Raw genomic sequence first — 25,153 nt, forward strand, 5'->3', positions numbered from 1 at the left:
TCCCAGTGCTACAGAAGCCTTTAACTTGAAAGTGATCCCCATATTCATTATTGCTCAGTTATTTTGATCAAAGCTGTCTCTGATAATGCTCTGATACTACTACCTGGTTATGAAGAAAAATACTGAATATACCCTGTTGTGTATCAAATGTTATACTGTGGGCAGACTTTGGACAAATATCCCTGGAAGCTCTATGCTTTCAAACTGAGACAAAAACTCAATTTGTCTTCAGCGCTGAAGATGGCTTGCTAGCCACTCTGAAACGGGATACCCACAAATGGATTTAGATGAGACATTAACATTAATTGGAATGTCAGCTAAGCATATATCTGATATGGACAAATCCAAAGCATTTTCTTTGATCAAAAAGCATGCCCTAGAAACTGATTACAGCAGTTTGATCTAAAGATCCCGCCATGTTTGCTCACCCATCTTTTGATCTCCCCCCCCCCCCAAATTTTTACCCCCCCCTCCATATGTAGTACCTTACTATTCCATGACTTTCTTATTCGCAAGACCGAATATTATGCCCTCAATGGTTCTATAGGGGAGATTTCTGAATAGGCCTTATTCCAGTAGGCCACAATCCCTTGTGGCCTTAGTAGGACTCATACATCTTTTCACGTTCTGCTTGAACACAGGTTTTTTAAGCATATAATAAGCCACTAACTGATCAGTAATCCCCCCTGCACCTTGGAAATTCTGTCTTCTCTGCTCAGTGATAAGGATCCTAAAGTCACTCAGACAATAGTTAAATTCATTTCAGTCCTTTTAGCCCTTGTGTCCAAAAAATTAGGAATGAGAATCTTCTGCTGCTCAAGATGTGTTAATCAATGAACTTCTAAGGGAATAAAAGGAAAGTTCTGGTCCCTGGACCATAAAAGAGATACTGCGTGTCTGGAAAAGGTGCCAAAGAGGGCAGCCAAGTTGGATAAGAGGTTGAAGAATCTTTCTTATGAGGAAAGGCTAAAGCATATGGGACTTTTATAAAACTATGCATAGAATGGGAAAAGTGTAAACAGAAAACACTTTATCCTGCTCCTATAATGCTAGAATTTGATGAAGCAGGGCAACAGATTCAGAATAGACAAAAGGAATTCCTCCTTCATTACGTGAGTAATTAAATTTTAGATTCGCTGTTAGTAGACACAGTGAGGGTCACTAGCAAAAATTACTTAAATCTGAGATTAGACAGATTCATGGAGGTCTATCAATGGCTACTTATGGTAACTAAGGGAACTTCCGTGACTTGAGGTATTTGAGTAAACAGTGCTAGGAAGTAGCATCAGGAGTTACCTCCACCTCTTACATCCTGTTTTTGAGTCTTCATGGCAATTGGTTGGTCACTGTGTGGAACAGGCTGCTAGACTAGGTTGACCCCTGGCCAGTCTGATCCACAGGGTACATCTTATATTCTTATGTAGCATTAGACTCTAAATGTGCACACCAGTTTGGATGCATAAATATATAAAGCAGCCCTGTACCAAGTCAGACCACTGGTTTATCAAGTATCATCTACTTTGAGTAGCAGCAGCTATCCAGGATCTGAGGGAAAGGTATTTTCATATCGCTGTCCACCTCATCCTTTTACTTGGAGAACCAGGGAATAGAATTTGGGACTTTCTGCTTACATCACTCAGTCATGGCTCCTTCCACATTTTGAAAATCACTCCCCCCCCCCACTAGAATATGTACAGCTGAAAGCTACCAAGTCCTCAGTATCACACCCATATTACAAACAAAGAGAAACAGTGAATTGGCTCCATGATACACACATAAAACACATTGCGGTTGACTACATTGACTAATCAACAGTCAAAGATCAGATATATGACAAAACTGTCTAGAAACAAGCCTAAAGGGAAACCTCTCACCTAGCTATCTTATCACTACACGACATTGTGAGCAATCGCTCTCCCTGCAATACTCCATCCCACGTCTGGATTGTAGTTGTGGATCGGACAGGAATTGTTCCTTCCCCAGATTCAATTTTTGTCCGTAGCTGCCCTCTTGCTTTCCGGTTTGGATGTCTGTCTCCCTGATCTAAGCGACAAAAAAGGCCACAGTTACTGATCACAAAGTGGAAAAAAGGTTACACAACAAAGTTTAATGCTCTATACAACGAAGTTTAATGCCATTTCTTATGCCTTGTTTGAGATAAAGAATGTGCAGAAGAGTATTTAATCTTGAGTAACATGTAGGATAGACGGAACAATTAGGACAAGCAGTGATGTACATTAAAGTTCAGCAAGGATTTAGTTTATATAAATTTACATCTGAGACTTGCTCACTAAGGACCACTTCAGATACGCCAAAACTGACACGTGGGAGGAACTTTCATTTCTACATGAATCTTTTACACACACGAATTGTGCAGTGTTGCAGTTCTGCATATGCAAATTGCTGTGTCTGTACCCATGCAGAACTGTCACACCGTATGGATGCAACACATTAATTCCTAGACAAAATACCTTTGGTATAAAAATTTCAGAATACTCAGTGCTATCAGCTCTTCAATCTGCATGTTGTGGGTTTCATCACCATCCCAAAAAAGGAAAGACTATAATGCTACAAGACAGCTAACTTAGAAGAAACGTGGTACATTTCCTCATATTTTCTTCTATCATGGTTATTTAGGGAAGCGGCCTCAAACAGGTCACCGGGGATGCAGAACATAAACGTTTTTTCTAAATGGATAAAGAAGTTTGTAATAAACAATTTTAATCCTGAATAATTCCCTTATTGAGAGAAATGATCGTACCTTCTTGTGCTGCCTCATGAGGTGAGAAAATTCGAGCATCACCACAAGGAGAGGTGCTGATGTAGAGATGAAACTGCACATTTTCTTTCAATTTAAACCCACCTTGTTCTGACTTGATAAAAATAGATTTCTGTTGATCTTCCTTAATACTGAAGGAAATGGGTGGCATGTTATTCAGAATGGCTTTTTTTAAATTTAAATTTTATTAAGTTTTTATAACATAACAAAACATAAAATAAAACACAAACATAATACAAACCATACAATAACAAAGTTCAGGGATTCCTTAGGACGGAGTAATTGTAAACTTTACATGGTTTCTATTTTTGTCATTTTTTCTTTTAAAAATAAATCAACTTTTCATACAAAGACTTATAAGGTATGATATCATTTTGCATCAAATATTCAATTACTGGAAACCATGGTCTTACAACCTTTCTTTCGTATTTTTCAGGAGAGCAATTCGATGTTGCAAAAGCCAATTTAGTATAAATAAAATATTCCCATATTTTATTTGTCCACAGTGTTAAGTTTGGTACCTTGTCTTCTTTCCATTTCACTGCTATTAACCATTTAGCTATACTTATTAAAATTAAAGCGATTTCTTTCTTTGTGGCATCTCTTTCAGCCACATTCCAGAGGTCTAACAAAATTGCTTCTGGAGTACAATGGCTTTTAAAAAACACACACGACCCAAAATTCAGCATCATAAGTGTGTATTAGATCTTACAGCAAAATAGTATCCAAATTATTTTCTTAAAATGATAAGATTTATTCATAAGACATTGATTGCTTCTTTAGCAGGTTACAACTGAACTTAAACATTCTTTATATTTCTTCAAGGATTAAAGAACAATTTTGGGGATTTAGCAGGGGAAACCTGAGAAAGCAGATGGGAAACTAGGTAAACTCACAAATTTGGCACTTGTGCACTTGGGGTTTCTGGGATACCATCTCTGACTTGTAATGTATATTTCAACATAAAATAAAACATATGCTTTTACTGTGGCCAAGTATTTGGCAATTATGAATATACAAGCAGGGGATCTGCACAGATTTGGGGGGAGGAGGGGAGAGTGAGAGATCTCATTTCCTTTCCCTTCCCTGAAAGCTCCCGTAGCCTGTCCCTTTTTCCTGCTTCCTGCTTCCTGCTCTCCTTCCCCTCCACCAGCCAACCTACCTTTATTTTGCTCCCCCCCTTCAGCTTTCTCTTCTTCCCTCCTCCTGGTAGCTTTTCCAAGGGAAAACTGTGGTGCTGTGTACCAGCCTGGACCCAGCTGTGCAACAGAGAACCCACAAGGACTTGCAGGGAGTGCCTTACTTTTCTCTATATCCCTCTCTCCACACTCCCTCTTTCCCTCCTCCTGGCAATTCCCATATAGTCACCTTTCTCTGCTTCCTTCTCTCCATCCCATTCACCAACCAACCTACCCGCCTGCTCATCTTCAGCCATATTATTTACTTCATTTATACCCTGCCTTTCTCCACAATGGGAACTCAAAGCAGCTTACATAATTCTCCTCTCTTCCAGTCTAGCTTCACAACAGCCAAGGGAGGTGCGTTAGACTGAGAACGTGTAACCGGCCCAAGGTCACCCAGTGACCTTTCATGGCTGAATGGGGTTTTGAACTTGGATCTCCATTTCCTAGTCTGAAACACCAACCACTACACAACACTGGCTTTTGTGGAACTGCTGTTGTTGAACAATAGTAAGCATCAGGGTCTGGATGAGTCATGCAAGTCATGTGTTAGCAACTCACCCAATGACTGCTGCTGGGATGAGCCTGCCCCGATGGGTCCTCTCTCAAAGGCCAAACCAATCATGGAAAGGGCCTTTTCCCTTCCTCCCACCTTTTACTGACAGAAACCAAGGCTGGAAGAACGGCAATTCTGTTGTGGTTGTCAAGCAACAGCTATTGTGGGCATTATTTTGTTGCAGGTGCTGCTTCTATCAATTTTCTAGGCTTGTAACCACTCAAGGTGTTGTCTTTTTCTTTAAATATATGATTTCCCACCCCCCAATCTTGAGGCTTTTCTCAGGTTTGCAATAAGATATATCTTGTCTGTCCATTGCCACAGTCTCAGGATTGAAGTACCCATAGATTTGGACACATTAAGAATTAGCTATACTGATGATACAGATGTTAGCTTGATGATATATAAAAGCGGCATTATGAGTAGATCCATGGGTGCCTTTGCAAAAGTTCAGATGTGTTGTGTCAAACGTAGGGAAACAACTGCTGTTCCTCTGCCTGTGCTGATGTTGGGTCCAAATGTCAGCCCAAGGGAATCCCAGCATCTCATCCTATTAGCTGCTGCATTCAAACAGGAACTCACAGGATCAGACTACTAGGCTCTGAGCCCCCATAAAATGCAACCCAGGGACCTTGCTCCAACATAAATGTACTGAAGACAGAGGTGCTAGGGAGCTGGGCTTGCAGCTTACCTCAATAGCAGTTCAAGTTGCATATAGAGAAATTTAAGCAGGCACCTGCGAGCTATAATTTCTGCATGGCAATCATTCAACGCAAGACCACGATCACTCATATATTCTCCATTAATGCACTTTGTTCCTGTGGAAACACTTATAACCTGAGCGTCTTTCACATCGCAACCTGAAAAAACAAAAGTTAAGAGTGGGAAAAAAATAAAGATACTTGCAGAAGCATATTTCCTGAAATGCATTGTCTGTTGCCCAGACTAAATTGTTTTGAACAAGAGGCTGGGGGATGCTGCCTAAATACAGACAGACAGACATGGATATAGATAAGATATAGACACACACACACAAACATTTATATTAAAAGGTATACTTGCAATCGAAAAAATGTCACAATCAGATCTGGTCACTGTTTGGGCTGACTTCTAGGCCCACATGAATGTTAAGCCAATTATTAAAATATTCAGAATTTAAATTTATTCTTGAAACCCCAAACTATACTTAAGCAGTAACTTGCATGGCCAACTTGCATGGCCAAATGTTACACCCACACTTCCTTCTCAAAAGATGAGACATAAGTGGCTCAGATCTAATGACAATAGTCTTAAGGATGGAAACGAGTTCCATCAGTGGACTGGTACTTCTTTGCCCACCCCCAGTTCAAAATGCTCCCCAAAATACTACTTTTTTCAGGAAACCCCCAAGAGGGAAATGAGAGGCAACTGAAAATCTAAAGCAAGAGACAGGAATCAGCAAAAATCACTCCATCAACAAAAATCTTCTGCTATCCAACTCAGAGGTTCTTAAGATTTGTACAGCTACATACCGCAAGCTTTATCTAGAGAGGCAAAACCAAAATTCCAGTAGCACCTTAAGGAATAACATCTATTTCAATATGAGCTTTTGTGAGTCCCAGCCCACTCAGATAGGCATGTGAAGGAAAATAGTTACTGGGATATTTTATGGGGAAAGAAGTAGGCAGGCTTTGGTGTAAATTGCACCATTTGTCTTTCAAGTGTAAATCTCAATGGAAGATGAAAAGGGAGGATTTGTTGCAGAAAGCAAGGTATTTGTCCTGCCATAAATCAAAAGAACTAGCAGCTACACGTACTAGATGGTGAGGGAGGTCAAAGATTCAAACAGATAAGCAGAAAGTTTAAGTGAAAGTTAACTGATATTGGTATAAGGTTATAAGCTGATAAAGCATGTAAAAATAGCCAGTTAAAATGTCTAAAAGCTGGTCCAGTAGAGCTATTGGAGACTGTAATCACTCAGGAAACCTAAATCTCTATGCCAAGATGACATGTGTTTAATTTTTTGATGAATTTCACTTCAGTAGTTTCACAGATCCTTTGAAGTTTTGTGTGTGCATGAAGGAACAGTGACTTTCAGGCCTGTAATTATATGTCCAAGGGAGATTAAAATGTTCCCACACTGGTTCTAAATGTTCTCATCCCTTTTGTCTGATTTGTGTTCACAGATTTTCTCATGCAAAGACAGACACATTTCTTCAATGCAGACAGTAGAAGGGCATTGTTGGTGCATTGTGGCATATATTAAATCGAATGATGCCCTGGATGGTGTAGCTGATATTATGAGGTTCCATAACAGTATTACCTGAATGTATATGGGAACAAAGTTGGCATCTAGGTCTGTTGCAGGTTTTGGTTTCTGGATTTGTATCTCTCTTGGTGTGGTGGTTAAGTGCGCAGAACCGAGTTTGATTCCCCACTCCTCCATTTGCACCTGCTGGAATGACCTTGGGTTAGTCATAGCTGTCGCAGGAGTTGTCCTTGAAAGGGCAGCTGCTGTAAAAGTTCTCTCAGCCCCACCTACCTCACAGAGTGTCTGTTGTGGGTGGGGGGGAGGTAAAGGAGATTGGGACCGCTCTGAGACTCTGAGATTCAGAGTATAGGGTGGGATATAAATCCAGTATCATCATCTTCTTGAGTGATCAGTTTGTTGGCGAGAAGCTGGTTTCTAGGTGTTGGCGAGAAGCTGGTTTCTACTGAGAGATCCGAGTTTGTTGGTGAGAAGCTGTTTTAAGTATGGGAGAGGGACTGTCAACCAAAGAAATATTCTACTCCAGGAAAGGCTGTAGGCCAGTGATAACGTCTTGAAGTGGCAGATGTTGCAAGTTGCAGATGACAACCAACAGTGTTCTGCTGTTGCCTTCTTTGGCTCTGTCTTGTAGCAGGCTGGCTCTGGATACCAGTCTGAATTGGCTGATCTGCTTCTCTACTTTTTCAGATAGGTACTGTAATCTAAAAAATGCTTTTTGTAAATCCTCATGGAGAGACTTCCTGTCTATGGGATTGGAAAAATGCAACTGTAACACAATGCTTGAATGCAGGCTATGGATTGCTTTTTATGTTCTGGATGGTAGCTGGGAGCAAGCAAATACGCTGGTGGTCAGTAAATATTTCATATAAGGTAGTTCTTATGTGTCCCTTAAACAGATGGGTCTAGGAAATTCACTTGCTGTGTGGATTGGTCCATGGTGAGGTTAATGTTGATGTAAAAACTGTTGAACGCCTGATGGAATCTCCCAAGAGATTCCTTCCCATCAACCAGTTGATGAACACATCATCAATAAATGTTAAGTACAGGACAAGAGTCAATGGGCGGGAGCTGAAAAGGCATTGCTCAGAGTCAGCCTTGAAAATGTTTGTATATTGTGGTGTCAAGTGGGTGCCCATAGCTGTGACTAATCCATCTTCCAGAGTTGTCAAATAGTGTTAGATAGTAATTTCAAATCCATGATCAGGCAGACCTGTTCATCAAAACCCAGTTCTTTCTCAGTTGTGTATAAAATTATGTGTTGGGGAAGGTGTCAGATTTTGAAAGCAAAAAGGGTCACAGCTAAGGGCTAGTAAATCTACCTATTGCCTACTGTTCACCTCTTTGTGACCAGTCACCTTCTCCTCAATCAAACTCTGACCCAAGAAGTGATCTTGGCTGGGAGAAAAACTCCAAGGGGGAGGTGAGTACTGACAAAGGGGAAGGTTTGGCTTATACTGTGCAGAATAGGATTAAGACCATTTTGCCGGATCAGTCATGTATTGGGTTGCCCAATGATGGCATAAGTGAAGGTTAAGGGCTACAGCAAACTGCGCCCCAACAAATGATTCATCAACAGCATGCTTGCCAAGTAACAACAGCTCCGATGGTCTATTTTCAGGGGATAAATTTTTCAGTTAACAACTACGTTGTGAATATGCGAAGCTCCGGTTAATCAGCACACATGACTATGTATAACAAGGCCTTCTGGCTGGGCACCTTCTGTAACAAATGCTTTCCAAGGAAGGATGTTCATTTATCTGTGTAGAAACAGGTAAGGAAAACAGGTTGCTTCCCTGATATAGGTGTTCTTTGAGTGGTTACCTCATAGCTGTACGGAACATCCTTCTGAACCTCCAAGAGGAATCAAAGAGGATTTCTGGTATTGGTCCCATCTGTCTTGAGGAGAGAGACATCTGATGTGCATGCCTCAAACGGATGGAGTTGTACCTTTCTGCTCAGTTCCTCCCTTAGATGATGTAGCAGAACAAAGCATACAGTTGCAGAAAAGAGGGTCATTGTTCCAGAGGGCAGCCATAATGGACTGCAGCAGAAGATCTAGATTAGAGTCCACTTGCACCTTAGAGACCAGCAAGACCTTTGGTGTTATAAGTTTTCAAGAGTCAAAGCTCCATCCTTCACTAGGTATCTAAGCTGCTCCTGGGCTCAAACCTCTGGTAGGTTGTGTGACTCCGCAGATGAACACTCAAACAACAAGAGCGTTACAGAAAAGTTACACATAAGCAAGTTCTTCTTTGTGGACTCTGTTTAGGTAAACCAATGCTAAGAATTGATAAACCGACCTACCTGGACATGATGTCCTCATGAAAAAAGGCCACTGAACATTGCTTGACCAAAAACTGCATCCTTCCCAGCTCCCACATCCAGGGCATAATGCTACAGGAAGGTGAAGGGCTGGGACCAAATAGCTGCTCTGCAGATTTCTGATAAGGGTAAACATTTGCTAAAAGCTGTGTATGCAGCTATTGCTTGTCATGTGTGTTCTCACAGAACTAGGCAGAGGCTTATGTGCCAGTTCACGAAACCATGATCCAGCAACAGAGAGGACGCCCTCTAGATGAGTCTCCATGTCAGGAACACAAGTTGAGAGGTCTTCTCTGAAAGGGACTGTTACAGCCCTTTAGAAAGCTAGCGTCCTATAGACATCCAACGAATTTAAGTGTTCTTTCCATATAAAGCAAATAGTTTCAGAAGCAGATGGGTAAAACAAATCCGCGGTTTAGGTGAAATCTCAAATTAGCTTTAAGAAGGAAAGCAACATGTGGGCGGAGAATAATCTTGTCTTGGTGAAAATGGAATACGCAGACTGGAACAGAAAGCACGAAGTTCACTACTATTCATGCCAAAGTTATGGTAGTGCAAGTAACGCTACCTTTAAGGATGACAGCCAGAGGCTGCATGTTGCCGTTTCAAAGGTATATCCGTTAAGCTGTGAAAAGACGAGCTGCAAACTACACAATGGTGTGGGTGAGGCCTCATTACACCTTTAAAGAACACTACTACCATAAGCTTGAGATAAAAGAAAGACTGATACTTCCATTTCTGTTTGAAACACTGACAAGGCTGCTAGATAAACACTGGATGAGGAGAAAGTGAACCCTTGAGGATGCAAGCAGAATAGCCAAGGACTGGGGGGGTTCCAACAACGCGACTCGACAAAAAGACCGCAAAAATTTGCACTTGGAGGAGCAGCGGTAATGTGCAGAAAGGCCTTCCGGCATTCTCAAGTACCTTCTGCAGGCAGTCAGGCTTACCACAGAGAGGACCATATGTTGTGCTGTTAGCTTCAATGTGGGGATCTCTGTGTGCAATACTGGGACATGTTCCTGGGATAAGAGATCTTCAGGCTGGGGAAAGTGAAGCCTTTGTTGACTGGGTGTAGCGATTTTGCAAACCCAGTTTGGTGCAGTGGTGAAGTGCATGGACTCTTATCTGGGAGAACCGGGTTTGATTCTCCACTCCTCCACTTGCAGCTGCTGGAATGGCCTTGGGTCAGCCATAGCTCTCTCAGGAGTTGTGCTTGAAAGGGCAGCTTCTATGAGAACTCTCCCAGCCCCACCCACCTCATAAGATGTATGTTGCGGGGGAAGAAGATAAAGGAGATTGTAAGCCGCTCTGAGACTCTGATTCAGAGAGAAGTGTGGGGTATAAATCTGCAGTCGTCGTCTTCTTCTTGGCTAGAATGGTGTGAGCAGGACCCAATATGCACTGTCCTGATTTTGTAGAGTACTCAAGCTCTGAGGGATACAGGCTAATAGAGAACATTGCCTGTCCAAAGGCCAGAAAGGATTTTTCCAGGGAGAGATGGTCTCTCCCCACCGTAGCATAATACTGGGAGCACTTGGAATTGATTTCAAATTGGCAACACCTCATATTTGGAATGCCCTTCCCAATCATGCTCACCTAGTTTACTGTCTTTTAGGTGCCAGGTTTTTTAAAAATTCCTTTTACTTAGGCTTTCAACTAGAGGGTTCTATCTTTGTTAGCTGTCTGCCTGTAGTCTGAGGATGGGTTTATGGAGATTTTTAGGATGCTCAATGGTGGTTTCATGCTGGTTTTTGCCAATGGCTTATTTTTAATATGTTGTGTTTTGTAGTATTGATGTTCTTTGTGAGTTAATTTTTTTCACACTTTTCCCAATGGAAAAGCTGGGGTCAGGAAGAGAAACTTCCTACAAAATATTTTCCCTCATTCATAAAAAATAAATACTTAAGACAAAGTTTTGCTCATTCAGAATGTATAGTATGAACAGGGGTGGAATTCTAGCAGGAACTCCTTTGCATATTAGGCCACACACCCCTGATGTAGCCAATCCTCCAAGAGCTTATAGGGCTCTTTTTTGTAAGCTCTTGGAGGATTGGCTACATCAGGAGGGTGTGGCCTAATATGTAAAGGAGCTCCTGCTAGAATTCCACTCCTGAGTATGAAGATAGTTATGTAAGGCAATGAGAATTTCCTGTGCACACTGTAGACATAAAATAAGAGTTGTATTCTATAGAAATCTTCTGCTAACAGGAGGAGGGGTTTTCACCAATTCCTCCTTGAGCTGTTCCTGTGTGTCCCTGTCTCCCACGAACAAGATTTCAGGAATCATTCTGGGCTGGAGTAGAAGGGAGGATAACTCCCATTCCATGTAGGGGAATCCCTTTGGTCAGGAGAGATTTACTTCTGGATCTGAGCCCATATGTTCAAGCATATACTTATTGTTTAAATATGACTAACTCAATTCTTGGCAGGCATGGATTTAGGAGTTGCACTCGCTGTAGCCAATTTTTTTGCTCATGCCATTAAATTTAAAGGACCTCAAGCCTGGTAACTGGTTGGCTATTTAAGTTACTTGTTTTTGTTGTATCTAGTGTGACTGCTCAAGGCCTATGGGCTGAATGAGCAGTATCATTAAAGAAAGAAACATGACTAACTTGGTCCTCAATTAGTATGCTACGCATATATAATCCACTATGGAGTTGCTCAATTATTAGGGTTAATATTCAAATATGCTCAGGGCTTTTTTTGTAGCAGAAACTCCTTTGTATATTAGGCCACACACCCCTGATGTAACCAGTCCTCCTGGAGCTTACAGTAGGCTCTGTACTAAGAGCTCTGTAAGCTCTTGGAGGATTGGCTACATCAAGGGGTATAGCCTAATATGCAAAGGCGTTCCTGTTACAAAAAAAATATCCCTGAATATGCTAATAGACCTATGATGATAGTATAAGACTTTGCTTCAACTCCACATTTTCTTTTGCTTAATACAAAATCCGTGCTATTTTCAACTTTTTTTCTGCTCCTCGTATGACTAAGATAGCACTAACTACAGCAGTTGTAAACTGTCTCATGTCATATTTGTACTTTTAAATTCCATAAATATGAAAACTAATTTTATATAGAATGCTTTTTATATTTCTAAATGCAGTACAATAAATTTAGGTTAGCTAAGAAATAACAGCATATATTTTAACTTTTCCCACATCCCCCTCAAACCCTAAGAAAACAAATATTTTTTTATTCCACGGCATCAACATTTATGAAAATTTGGCATTTCTAGTTTGAAAACAGAAAGCTATTTTAATATTTAAATTTACTGAAAGTGTGTATGCAGTCTAGGCAGAAAATCCTCTAATTAAAAACAAAATCAATCATTTGCATATTTATTTTTCCCCAGTGATTTACACAGATTTAGCTATTCAGAATTTGTATTTTGATATTAGAAAATCTAAGAAGTTAATGACAGAAAACAGGCAGTTGAAAACAGTATACATATCTTATTTTCTATGCAGCACTACCTTCTTCCAGTGTAAATCAAAGGGGAGGGGGGGAATCACGTTAAATAGAGGAAAGATCTTTGTTAACGTGATCAAGAATACAGTGTGAGAAATTGCCTATGCACAAGTGCCTCCCTTTTTGGTTTGTCTCTTATGTAAAGAGAATATAATGAAAATGCATTTATCTCCTTGGAGGCTAGCCAAAATATAGAACACAATTGATAGTATATGCTGGCACTGTACAACCGTCAAGGCATTTTCCCCCCATATGTGCTGGACATGTGAGAGGGTCAACAGATTTTGGGGAATGGTGGTTGCTTGCTCTTCTGGAAAAGGGTTGGAAACAGAAGCATAGCCAGACTACCCAAAGGACCTCAGACTATGATTTTATACTGCAAACAGACAAATACTTGCCAGATTTTGGAAGGAAAAGACTTTTTCTAAGAAATCAAATTGGCTCAAAGTTAACAAGGTGTGTGTTTTGTCCAGACCCAGAGTTTTGCACACAAAGATATAGAGCTGACAAATTATGGCACTTGATTGTGAATTAGATTGAATACAACACGGCAAGATGTGACGATGTTAAAGGTATGCAATGTTTTAGAAATCGTAAAGATCAATTTCAATATGGCAGTTGAAAAGGCAAACTCTACACTGGGGATTAGCAGGAATGAAACTGAAAATAAAACAGTCAATATTGAAATGTCCTTGTACAGATCTAAGAGGCAGCATCATTTGGAGTATTAAGTTCCGGTTGCCAAATCTCAAAAACGACCTTACAGAGCTGGAAGAAAATACAGAGGAGGACAAACAGGATGATTGCAGCACTTTCCCTATGACAAAAGGCTGGACAGTGGGAGGATCTCCTGACCGAGCTCATGCCAGGAAAAATGTTATCTCCTCCTCCCTTCATCTTGTTGGGTTTTTTCCCTCTGAGAAAGACAGAGAGATGCTCAGAGGGTTGGAACACCTTCCTTATAAGAAAGAAGATGGCGGAAGAGGGAGGACGTGGCAGAGAGGTTTTTAAATTAGATGGAGGGAAGAGAGAGCGGATAGCACTTCTTCTCACTCTCCCATAATACTAGAACTCTGTGGTGTCCAGTGATGGGCAATAGGTAAAGAACAGACGAACAAAAATACTTATTGACACAATGAGTGGAGTTCACGCCCAATGGATACAGTGATGGCCACAAGCACAGGTGGCTTTAAAAGGGGGTTAGAAGGATTCATGGAGGACAGACCTATCAATGGCTATGAGCCATAAGACTAAAGGGAACCTCCCTGAGACACAAACCTCTGAACACCCAGGTAACTTCAGGAAAAGACCTCGGCTTCCATTCCCAGTTTGTATGATTCTATTAGCAAGTATATGAGGTTGAACACTGAGAATTTATTTTGGTAGCTTTTTGCAAATGTTCATACTGAAACACAGTCATGAGTTCTTGCACTAAAAATCAAAAGCAATTACTTGCATATTATTTTTTTTCCAGTGACCAGTTTACTACACTGAATGACATTTGGAGATCTGAATTCACCCTTTACATTTTATACATGAAGAGAGGTGGGATCTCCAGGAAAGAGAAGCTACACATAATTGAACACAACACCAAATCAAGTGGGTGGGGAAGTTTTTTTGTTACCTGTCGTCATGACAACTCCGGCAAGAACTTTCCTACGTGCATGGGGTGATGTAAAATTATCAGTCAATTCACTGAACTTATCTACCACCAAGCGCGCAACAGCATCAGCTAAAACCTGCAAAATCATAGAAACATTAAAATAATCCAATAAAACACATCACATGAATGTTCAACTCACCTGTTTTTTTACATTTTCAAAATTTGATTTAGCCACCTGTGTAATATTATTTTAATGCTTAACTGAAGTTATTGTTGCTAATATTTCCAATCGCTGCTAATTCAAAGTACTAAGCTAAACCATCCAAAGTAATTAAAATATATAGAAGCCATCTATCTAAAGCACCATTCGTACAGCATGATGCATTTTTTTAATGGCAGCTTTTTGGTATTTGTCCTGGAAGATAATTTCAAATGCAAGGGGTAAAAACTGCACACTAACACCAAGACTTCTAGTCTGGTCCCACATAAACCCTTCCTCAGAAAGTGTGTGTGTGCATATCAAACCAGTTACAGATCTACTCTATGGTAGTTCCTTCAGATCTATTACACCAAAATGTAAGCCTTAATAGACTGATTTCCAAACAGAAACTATTGTTCCATAGATGTCAATCACTGGTCCATTATCATTCAACACATTAGTGACTTGGACAGAGGAGTGAGCAGTACTGATTTCAGATCTGCAGGCAGTATCAAACTTGGAGGAACTGTGAAAACTTCAGCAGATGGCATAAGAGGTTATCATAATTACCTTAGTAAGCCAGAAAGCCAAGCCAGTATCCATACAATGTAACTGGATGTAGACCAGGGGTAACCAAACTGCTGCTCAGGAGCCACATGTGGCTCTTTAACACCTATTTTGTGGCTTTCGAAGCCCCCAAAGCCCCATCAGCCAGCTTTGAGAAAGCATTTCTCTCTTCAGATCACTTCTCCAAGCCAAGCCAGCTAGCAGCTGGCAGTTTGGAGAATGTGTTTCAAGTTAAAGTTGTTTTCTTTCCACCTCTCCCTCCCTCCCCATCTTTATCCCTGCCTGCCTTGCGACTCTCAAACTCTCAAGATGTTCATGTCTTGCAGCTCTCAAACTTCTGACATTTATTCTGTGTGGCTCTTATGTTAAGCAAGTTTGGCCACCCCTGATGTAGACAAAAACCACACACAGAACAACACAAATGCAGAAGCAGAAACTTAAAATTTGTCCAGGTTTTATATAAGTTAGAATTTTGAAGGAAAAGTGAATTACACGCTGAGCATCAGTCTAGTATGTACTGCTGCAGCATCAAAAGCCAACACATCAACTGAAGAATCTCAGCTGCAATTTGAGCGGTGATAATGCCAACCAACTGTGAAAAGAGCATGTATTTCAGCCTCTTATTTTAACTAGCCTCTTATGCCTAGCACCATTAGTTGTAAAAACATGGATGTACAACTGCTGCTAGTCAGTGCTACTACATGTGACCTGCAACCAAATTTAGCAGAACAGCAAAGCTGAAAGGAAGAAATGTCAGTTCTGAAAATGGAGTCACGGATAGCTGAGTTCAAGGAGGCAGTTCTAAATACGCTTGGGTACGCTTAAATCCACCAGCTGCGAAACAATGAGTCTCAACTGTTCCTATTTCAAAGGTGGCCCATTTATAAAACTGCTTATAATACCAGTGTGTTAAAAAGTTAAGAGGAATTTGTTTGGAACAAAAAGGTCCACATCAGATCTGCATCATGAGCAAGAGCGCTTCCGCTATTCTTCATAAAAATCACAGAAGCTTCTGTGGCTAAGAGGCAGAGTCTCCATTTGGTATGCAGAAGCTCTCAAATTTAATCCCCAGCATCTCTAGTTTAAAGGGCCAGGTAGTAGCTGATGTGAAAGACCTCTGCCTGAGACCACGGAGAGCCACTTTCAGTTAATGGGTTCTGAAAGTGAAGAGTAAGTAGGGGAGGCATGACAAAAAACTCCATCTATCCCACAGAAGGTCCCTGGGGGCGGTTTTGATGAAAAAGCCCAGCAGGAACTTGTCTGCATATTAGGCCACACCTCCTGACATCACCATTTTCCACACAGGGCTTTTTCTACAGCAGGAACTCGTTTGCATGTTAGGCCACAACCCCTGACAACAAGCCAGCTGGAACTGTGTTCCTGTGCATTCCTGCTCAAAAAAAGCCCTGGTTTTCCCACAGAAAATGAATAGTGTGCAATAGAAAAGCTATTTAGGCCTGAATTATTTAGACCTGAATGTTGCAAGGAGATACAATTCTGCATAACCACTGTGAAACAACTGTCAGTGAGTCTCAAACATGTGCTCCCTCTCCCAATCTTTTCTTCTGGACCACCAACTCAATGCTAGATCAGCAGCAAGGTTAGACATAATTGATGCTATTCAGGGTTAAACTCAAGACCTGGAACCATGTATTAAAGTGTGTTGTACCTGCATGACATTTGGTTATGGGGACATTTCTTACAAGAAAATGGGTTTGGAATGCTCATCAATCGCAATTGTTGATTTAGCGCAAGGATAATATGTATTGCAAATGTCTAAGGCACAAGGTAGTTTAAATGATAAAATCTCTATGTTCAAACAACTATCAGCTTTCTCTATTAAAATCAACAGGATACTTTTCCTGCCCTGAGAAAAGTTTTGCTGAATTTTCCGAGCATCCTAGTTTTTACTTAGCGCCAAAATGTTGTGTGACCATTTTTCATATTCTTCACAACATACATATCCTGAAACAACTTCTGTGACACACAATGCAGTTTTGTGGCTTAGCTTGCATTTACAATGTTTTCAGTCACTGAATTTGGAAGGGGCAATGGAACAGTTGTAGTAAACTATCTTTAAAAAAGGGATTTTTTTTGTCTATCAGAAGATAACAGGTTGAATTTTAGGAAAACTCTTATCAATATGAACAGGCTACCTACTAAACTTGCTAGATATATAGCACTGCAGATGTTTAATAGAAACCTGATGAAAGAACAGCTAGGAATATAACAACTCCTGTTTCAGGATAGTTACACACTATCACTGTTCAAAATTTATTTCCAAATGCTAATGTGCTTAATAAAAGCACCTTCCTAATAAACACATAGCAATGTGATTATAGTTTTAAATTTGCAGGAAGCTGAAGCCTCATTAAAAGTGATATAAAAACTACTCACTTTAAGAACTGGGCCATTGTCTAACTTCCCAACAATCTATGATAAATTTTGCAATATTCTAAATCAATATTCTTGAAAGGATAAAAACAAACCGGTATTAGTTTTAAAAGCTTACCATCCCAAAGGATGTTGCAGGGCATTAGAGAAATGTATTATAAGGCAAGATGATCCATAATTTAGGGGGTTTCAAAAATATAAGATGATAAGATTCACAAAGTTAGTAAGGTTCAGAAGGGCTTTCCCGGGCCATTTTGAAGACATTATTATTAACACTTTATAATGATGAGTGCTCTTAATTTACAAAGTGCAATTTGATCATTACGATGGCAGCTATATATGGCTTGTAGCACAGCCACCGAAACAATCTTACAACGGTGACCTAAAATATTATGCCTCAGCAAATCTATATGCCATAGGTTCACCTGCATTAATTTAAACTGAATCATGAGAGCCAGTTTGGTTTAGTGATTTAGTGGTTAAGTGTGCAGACTCTTATCTGGGAGAACAGGGTTTGATTCCCCACTCTTTCACTTGCAGCTGCTGGAATGGCCTTGGGTTAAGCCATAGCTCTCGTAAGAGTTGTCCTTGAAAGGGCAGCTGCTGTGAGAGCCTTCTCAGCCGCATCCACCTCACAGAGTGTCTGTTGTGGGGGAAGAAGATATAGGAGATTGTAAGCCGCTCTGAGTCTCTGATTCAGAGAGAAGGGTGGGGTACAAATCTGCAGTCTTCTTAAATTTTCTTGCACTGTATTTAGACTTCACCATGTCTATATTACATTATATATACACCCTCTTCCAAAGCTGTGGCCAATACTTGCAGAAGAGCTGGAGGAGAAAACTATAGCCATGATAAGTGCTGGGGAACAGCTAACCAAAGGGGGGGGGGGTTCCCACTTCTGGTGCATTGTGTCCTTCGAGGAATCTGTGAGCAACACTGCAGTGATGAGGCTCTACATTATCTGCCTCAGTCCTTTGAAACTTGTGTTGAAGATCTACTAAGATATCAGAGGCAATACAACTGTGGCTGGGAAGAGCACAGAAATACATTGCTGCCACCATCACTGGCTAAAAGCAAAAATATAAACACACCATGCCACTCAAAAATTCTGCCCTTTCCTTTCTAAACACTTGTTCCACATTTTTCATTGGAGTTAATGGACGTAGCACTGGAGAAAAATTAGTTTTGCTACAAAGATGGATTCTTTTTTCAAGTGAAGGGGGGTTGCTTTGGGCAGCCCCTTTTGCCCCTAGTTTGGCAAATATATTTATGACCTGTTTAGATGAGAAATGCATTTATGACAGTATGATGAATCCTTTTCACCACTATATTCTCCTCTATAAGAGGTATATAGATAACGTGTTTCTCATCTATAACGATGTGCAAAGTGTAGAAGCCTTTTTAGTGTGGATTAATTCATTACATGAAACTATAAAATTCACCAGTCTCTGGAACCAAAATACTATTTCTTTTCTTGATACCAGTGTGTATAGGAATTCTCTCAATCAGTTGTTTTTTTAAAAATACACCAAACATACAGACAAAAATTCTTATTTAATATCTGATTTGTTTCATCCATTAAGATTTTGTCAAAACCTCCCATTTGGTCAGTTTTTAAGACTAAAGAGGAATTCCACAGAGAAGAAGAACGGGATTATTTATTTGCTGCTAGGATATTGAAAAACCAACTAGACTCCAGAGATTATCCTAAGTGGATAGTTCAAGCGGCAAATATGAAAGCCAAAAAATACAAAGATCTACTTTGCTAGGGGAACATATACATCCTTCATCAAGGGTTTTCTCTCTTGGCTTAGAATATTCTAATTTAGCATATGCTATAAGATGTACGATAAATAAGCATTGGTATTTGATACCTCATAGTCCGGGATGTCTAGAAAGAATAAGTTTTAAAAGACACATATAAGGAATGTAAATATTCATTCTGATTTGCAGGGCACAGTTACAAATCCCACAATTGCTCAGGGGATTACAAAAGTGGAGGTTTTGTAACAGCTGGGTGTGCCACTTTGCAATGGAAACAAAAGAGTTCAAAAATCCCAGTGGGCAACACAGAATTAAGCTTACACAGTTTACAAACTGTAAAACTGTGAGAGTTGTTTATTTGGTCATCTGTCCATGTAAATTGGTCTATATCGGAATAAGCACAAGGTCTGTTAGAATGAGAATTACTGAGCACCGCTCCAGAATAAAAAATTCAATAACGGAGGCAACTCTAGTATCACATTTTAAATACAAAGGTCACATGGAAGATGAGTTACAGTTCTGAGTATTACAGAAGGTCCAGCCCCATCTGTAGATCAGATCTTGCAAACATTCTTTGAAGGCGTGAGGCATATTGGATTTATACCTTGAACACAGTTACGCCATATGGGTTAAACCACTCTGGAATTATTAGAATTTCTGTTCCATTTTTAATATGGACTGTTACTTGAAGTAAGTGCAATAGTAATATTTGGGACTGAGTAGCTGTTACTGTAAAAGGCTATATTTAATGCTGTTTTTTGAGGATTTGAAAGAACTACATGACTCTTTGATAGCGGCATTTCACTCTTAAGAAAGAGCCTTTTGCAGCTGCTTAAAAGAATGTTTTGCAGCTGCTTAAAAGAATGTAGCAGATACATGAGTTAAACTGGATTCTGGAATTATCAGAATTTTTATAACAACATTTTTTATTGTGGAGTGCTGCTTTAAGTGAGTGGTAATACTTGTAAAAGCTCCTTAATGTTGTTAAGGCAGAGGTCTTTTGCACAGGGCCAGATCTACCCTTTTTTTTGGTGGGGGGAAAACTAAAAAATTGTCCCCCCCTCAAAAATAGTGTGGGGGATGTGCCTGCCACCCCAGGCAAGGTGCACCCACCCCCACTTGGGCAAACTACCCCCAGTCTTCCCCCCCACAAGTGCCCACCTCTTTTCTCCTTCCCAGGTCTGTGCAGAGGGTGTTGCGGTGGTGTGTGCTTCGTCCTGGGCTCCGAGGACAAAGAACACACCGCTGCAATACCCCCACCCCTTTCTCCTTCCCAGGTCTCTGTATAGACCCAGAAAGGAGAAAAGGTGGGGCAGAAAGGAGGGGAGGGTGCTCAAGGGGCCACTGATCAGCAAAGCCTTTGTTGCTCCACCACCTGGCCTTCAGGGGTGCCCAATTTGGCCCCCGAACGGTGCCCGGAGTGGGTGCTCCCTCCTTCCCCCTAGATCTGGCCCTGTCTGTACAGCTTAGAGAAAGAATTCAACAGACATGGTGAATTAACAGAGAAAACGTTTCCTTTATTTATGTCTTTTTCAACCAAGCAGGATATGTTTGCTGTATGATTGGTTTTAGTTCCAGATTGCTGAATTCCATTGCAGCTGACTCTGATGAATATTTACAATGAAATGAGGTTGCAACCAGATGCCCATGAGGCTCAGCACAAGCACCTACAATTGTGGAGGAATAAGAAACTTTCATAAGGACACAGTCTTCATTTGAAATTACAGCATAAGGACATAGTCTTTATTTGGGATTATAACTGAGAATTTAGAATACTGTACATATTGGTTTGTTCTTGTATTTCAATGAATGGTTTCTGGAATGTTTATTGAGTAACTGAACTTAGGATAGTTACATAACAACTACTAAAACTGGCATATAACAGCATTTTGGATATTTACATAGTTACTACTATTCTTGGAACAAGTGTTTAAAAAGGAAAGTGCTGGATTTTTGTGTGGCACGGTGTCTTTATATTTGTGCTGCTGCTTATTCCCACTATGGGTCATTGTTTGTTTTAGGATCCTTGGCTAGGCATCAAAAAACTTCATTTTATTTTAGATATAGATTTTGGGAGTGTATGCTTTTCATTATCCTGAATTTTTGGGACTCTCCTTACTATTCCAGGAGAGAAAGCTGGTCTCACCCAACACCTGTATGATTGGTCTCCTCCTCTTTAAGTTTTAAAGGGCTATTATGGAAAGAAAGGCAAATGACAAAACACCTCTGTTCATATCTTGTCTTGAAAACCACTTGAAAAGTCACCATAAGTCAGTTGTGACTTGACAGCACTTGGTTAAGTTATGGGATGGAATTCTAACGGGAACTCCTTTGCATATTAAGCGACATCCCATGATGTAGCCAATCCTCCAAGAGCTTATAAAAAAGAGCCTTGTAAACTCATGAGAGTATTGGCTGCTTCAGGGGTGTGGCCAAATATGCAAAGGAGCTCCTGCTAGAATTCCACCCCTGGTTATTATTATTATTTTCTACAGTAAGATCTCACCTCTGAAATTGGAGGCCAGTCTACCTCAACAGAAAATAATGGTCCTTTAAAATTTTATGGAACCAGGATACTAGGTCAACTGCAACTGAAAATAAAACATTATTTTCTATGTATGATAATGGGCCCATTATTTCCTATCGGTGGTAGAGCTAGCCTAGGAGGCTGTTAGTTGGCATCTCCAGTCCCATTAAATATTAACAGGGCCAATGTTTTCTATAGGGTAGATCTGACCTTTGATTTAAGATGCAAGATCTGCCCTTAAAAAATAACAGCTGTTAAAAAATAAAGGAAGGAGGTGTTGGTGGACCAGTTTCCTTTCTCACCACTTTGGCTCCTGGAACCCAAGCCTCAAAACATTGCCAAAATTCATATATATTGCCAGAATTCATATATATATCATAATATATGGCTTTTTTTTAGCAGGAATGCGCAGGAATGCAGTTCCAGCTGGCTTGGAACCAGGGGGTGTAGCCTAATATGTAAATGAGTTCTAGCTAGGCTTTTTCTTATATATATATATATATATTTGTTAGTGCTGGAATTTAGGAGCGCTTGAGGTCATCTCAGATACCCCCAAGTTGACCCCAAAGAGCTGATTTCCAGTTTATTTTTGGCTCAGATATATCCAGCTGCACATCCCTATCCCCATCCTTTGTCCCCCGAAAGGTTGATCAGGGACAGGCAACCAACCCTACACAAAAGCAAGCACTGATTTCTCCCATAAAATCCCATATATTTCAACCCTGTGTTTCTGTAAAAGAAGCTAAAGTACTGCCATTTCAGGAAACTATTTAACGGAGTTAAAACTTGACCGCAGGATCACCATCAAAAGGTTTGTGTTGCCTGAAAATTGTGAAGGAAAGAAAAAGGGTGAGATGGGTGGCTGGCGAGTTTCAAACTTACCACAAACCATGCAGTGGTGTTGGAAGAGGAAAACCTTTATCCCCCCACCGCAACAGTATACCTGAGTGCAACCTTTCACCTTCTTCCACCGAAGCAAATAGCAACCATTCTCCTATACAGTAAAAATGAGTACACCCAAGGGCACTGTTGAGACATATGGGGGGAAAATCTGACATGTGAGACCAAGTCCTATTAGGAAAGGTTGAAGGAGCTCAGTATGTTTAGCCTGGAGAGAAGACTGAGAGGTGACAAGATAACCATCTTCAAGTACCTGAAGGGCTGTCATATAGAGGATGGTGCAAAGTTGTTGTCTGTTGCCCCAGAAGGGTGGACCAGAACCAATGGGTTGAAATTAAATCAAAAGAAGTTTTGGTTAACATTAGGAAGAACTTTCTGACAGAGTGGCTCCTCAGAGGAACAGGCTTTCTTCAGAGGTGGTGGGCTCTGCTTCTTTTGGAGGTCTTTAAATAGAGGCTAGATGGCCAGAATGATTCTGTGAACTTAGGCAGATCATGAAAGAGAGGGCCGGAAGAGTTGCATCAGTGCTTACTTATTGTGGCCTTTTCCTACATATCCAGGGAAATGCTGATAGACACTCTTGGGGTCAGGAAGAAATTTTTCTCCAGGCCAGTTTGGCCAGGGATCCTGGAGGTTTTTTGCCATCTTCTGAGCATGGAACAGGGGTCACTGGGAGTGGGTGAGGTGTTTGTGAATTTTCTGCATTATGCAAGGGGTCAGACTAGATGACCTGGAGGTCCCTTTCAAGTCCTTGAGTCTATGAACAGAGACATGTGCACGTATGTGTTGGGTGGTTTACTGTCCAACATATGAGCAGTGTCAAACCAGTGTAAGCTAGCAAAATGCCCTTCAGAAGTGATGCTGCCCAGGCAAAATCATCCCCAATCCTTGCCTACTTGCATCAATCCTGATCCTGACAAATGGCTCTGTGTAAAGTATTGCAAAGAAAGTAATAGTGGCTGCTGCTGGCACTGAGATGCAAGAGCCTGCTGTGTTGTTGGCTCATATAGCCTGCACAATCTCACTGATAAGACAATGCCCACATTCCCATCCTGAAAAGCTGCTTGCCAACAGTGCAAAAGTTAATTTGATCAGACCACGCATTCATCTCAGCATAACCATTCATATTTTTCTAGGAAATGGAAACTATTCTTCCCTTTCAATGCTTTTCCCCAAAAACAAACACAAAATGTAAGTAAGAGAACTAGCAATTTAATATCCCATTGGATAACTTGGACAATGTTCCCTCTAGGCTATGGAGTCTTGTGAGCAAAAATTCTACTTTTCGAGCTGCTGGCATTCAAGTTGTGAGCTACTGCAAAAATTAGTTTGCTCTGTGGCCATGTTTTCCTGAGCTAAGACAAAAATGTGTGAGCTGGAGTTTAAAAAACTGTGAGCTAGCTCACACTAACTCAGCTTAGAGGGAACATTGGTTCTGTAGTGCATTTTTTTTAAAAAAACAAGCAAATCATCTCTAAAAAGCTAAAGATGAACATTAGTGCTTTCTTACCTGTGGCAGGTGTAACTGAAGACCCTCGCTGGGAATGGGCTGGTGAGACGGGGTCTGATCCAGCTGCATGTTAAACAAGGACACAAGAGCTGACTGAGCCGCCCGAGCTTTTGCAAGTTTTTTGTTCCTTCCAGACCCTTCAAATGTTTGGCCATCCACTGACACAGCCATCACAAAATTCTTAGCATGGCTTTCTCCACTTTCTGAAAGAAAATCGTATTTCAACCCTGGTCGAAGTTCGTTCAGGATCATAACTGGGTTCTTCCCACTGGTTGATGGATATGGTGATGGAGTAGGAAGAGATGACACCTGGATAATACTGCTAGTCACAGTAGACGACATATTGTAGTCTGCGCTGGAGCTGAAGGAACCATCGCCGTTGGAATCCAAGCAAAAGGAATGATCTGACTGGGCTGGATTTTCAAACCCGTTAAAAAGTGTATCTGGGAAATCAGACTGGTCAGAGGTGAAGTCTGTATTTAACGAAAGAGTCCTCCCCATTGCGAGATGCGCTTCGGAGGCATTGGGAAACTGAACAAAGGATCTCAAAGCTCTTTCTGCTGCATGAAGCTTTGCTTTCTTTTTGGTAGGGCCGGAACCTTCAAAAACTTGCCCATTAACTTCTACTGCCATCACAAATATGGGGGCATGAACCGGTCCTGTTTGGGAGAGAAGCTTATACTGTAAGCCAGGCTTGATTTCATTCAGCTGCATCAGGGCGTTTTTGGGCAAGACAGGCCCTGGCGTTTTCTTCCTCTTCTTTGGACGGAACTTGGAGTGGCCATTGTTGCCCTCTTCCAACAGTCTCTTTCTGCTGCCCGTGCCACCACCATTGGAGAGCTGATTTCCCTCCCCGGTGCCTTGCACACTCCCATCTTTAGATGAAAGGTTGTCCATGTTGCGGTTCTCTTTAACATCAGTGCTGCCTGAACCTGTGGTGCCCAGAAAGAGTAACTTACAATGCCTTCGTTGCAGGACCTTGTAAATGTAAAATTTACAGATTCCTTTATCTATCTTTGCAACTGGTTAAGTGATGTGTGCTCAAATGTTAGTCTCTTTGTTAGACAGATTGGAACATTAAAGCTATCACACATTTGCTACTGCTTATGTACAGTGCAAGAAAAAAAAA

The 25,153-nt window shown here is 40.8% G+C and overlaps 1 protein-coding gene across 1 annotated transcript in view; it reads right to left on the bottom strand.

The window, feature by feature from the left end:
• Positions 1 to 25,153, bottom strand: part of ADARB1 (adenosine deaminase RNA specific B1) — an 80,605-nt gene that overhangs the window by 21,905 nt on the left and 33,547 nt on the right. The window contains exons 3-7 of the mRNA XM_060231479.1: positions 24,025 to 24,956; positions 14,185 to 14,299; positions 5,208 to 5,376; positions 2,762 to 2,910; positions 1,875 to 2,043 (exon numbers count right to left, since the gene is read on the bottom strand). Coding sequence (XP_060087462.1) covers positions 1,875 to 2,043; positions 2,762 to 2,910; positions 5,208 to 5,376; positions 14,185 to 14,299; positions 24,025 to 24,956 — 1,534 coding nt within the window. The remainder of the gene's footprint in view (positions 1 to 1,874; positions 2,044 to 2,761; positions 2,911 to 5,207; positions 5,377 to 14,184; positions 14,300 to 24,024; positions 24,957 to 25,153) is intronic.

This window comes from Heteronotia binoei, chromosome 1, assembly GCF_032191835.1.
Source record: "Heteronotia binoei isolate CCM8104 ecotype False Entrance Well chromosome 1, APGP_CSIRO_Hbin_v1, whole genome shotgun sequence".
NCBI classification, from domain to species: Eukaryota; Metazoa; Chordata; class Lepidosauria; order Squamata; family Gekkonidae; genus Heteronotia; species Heteronotia binoei.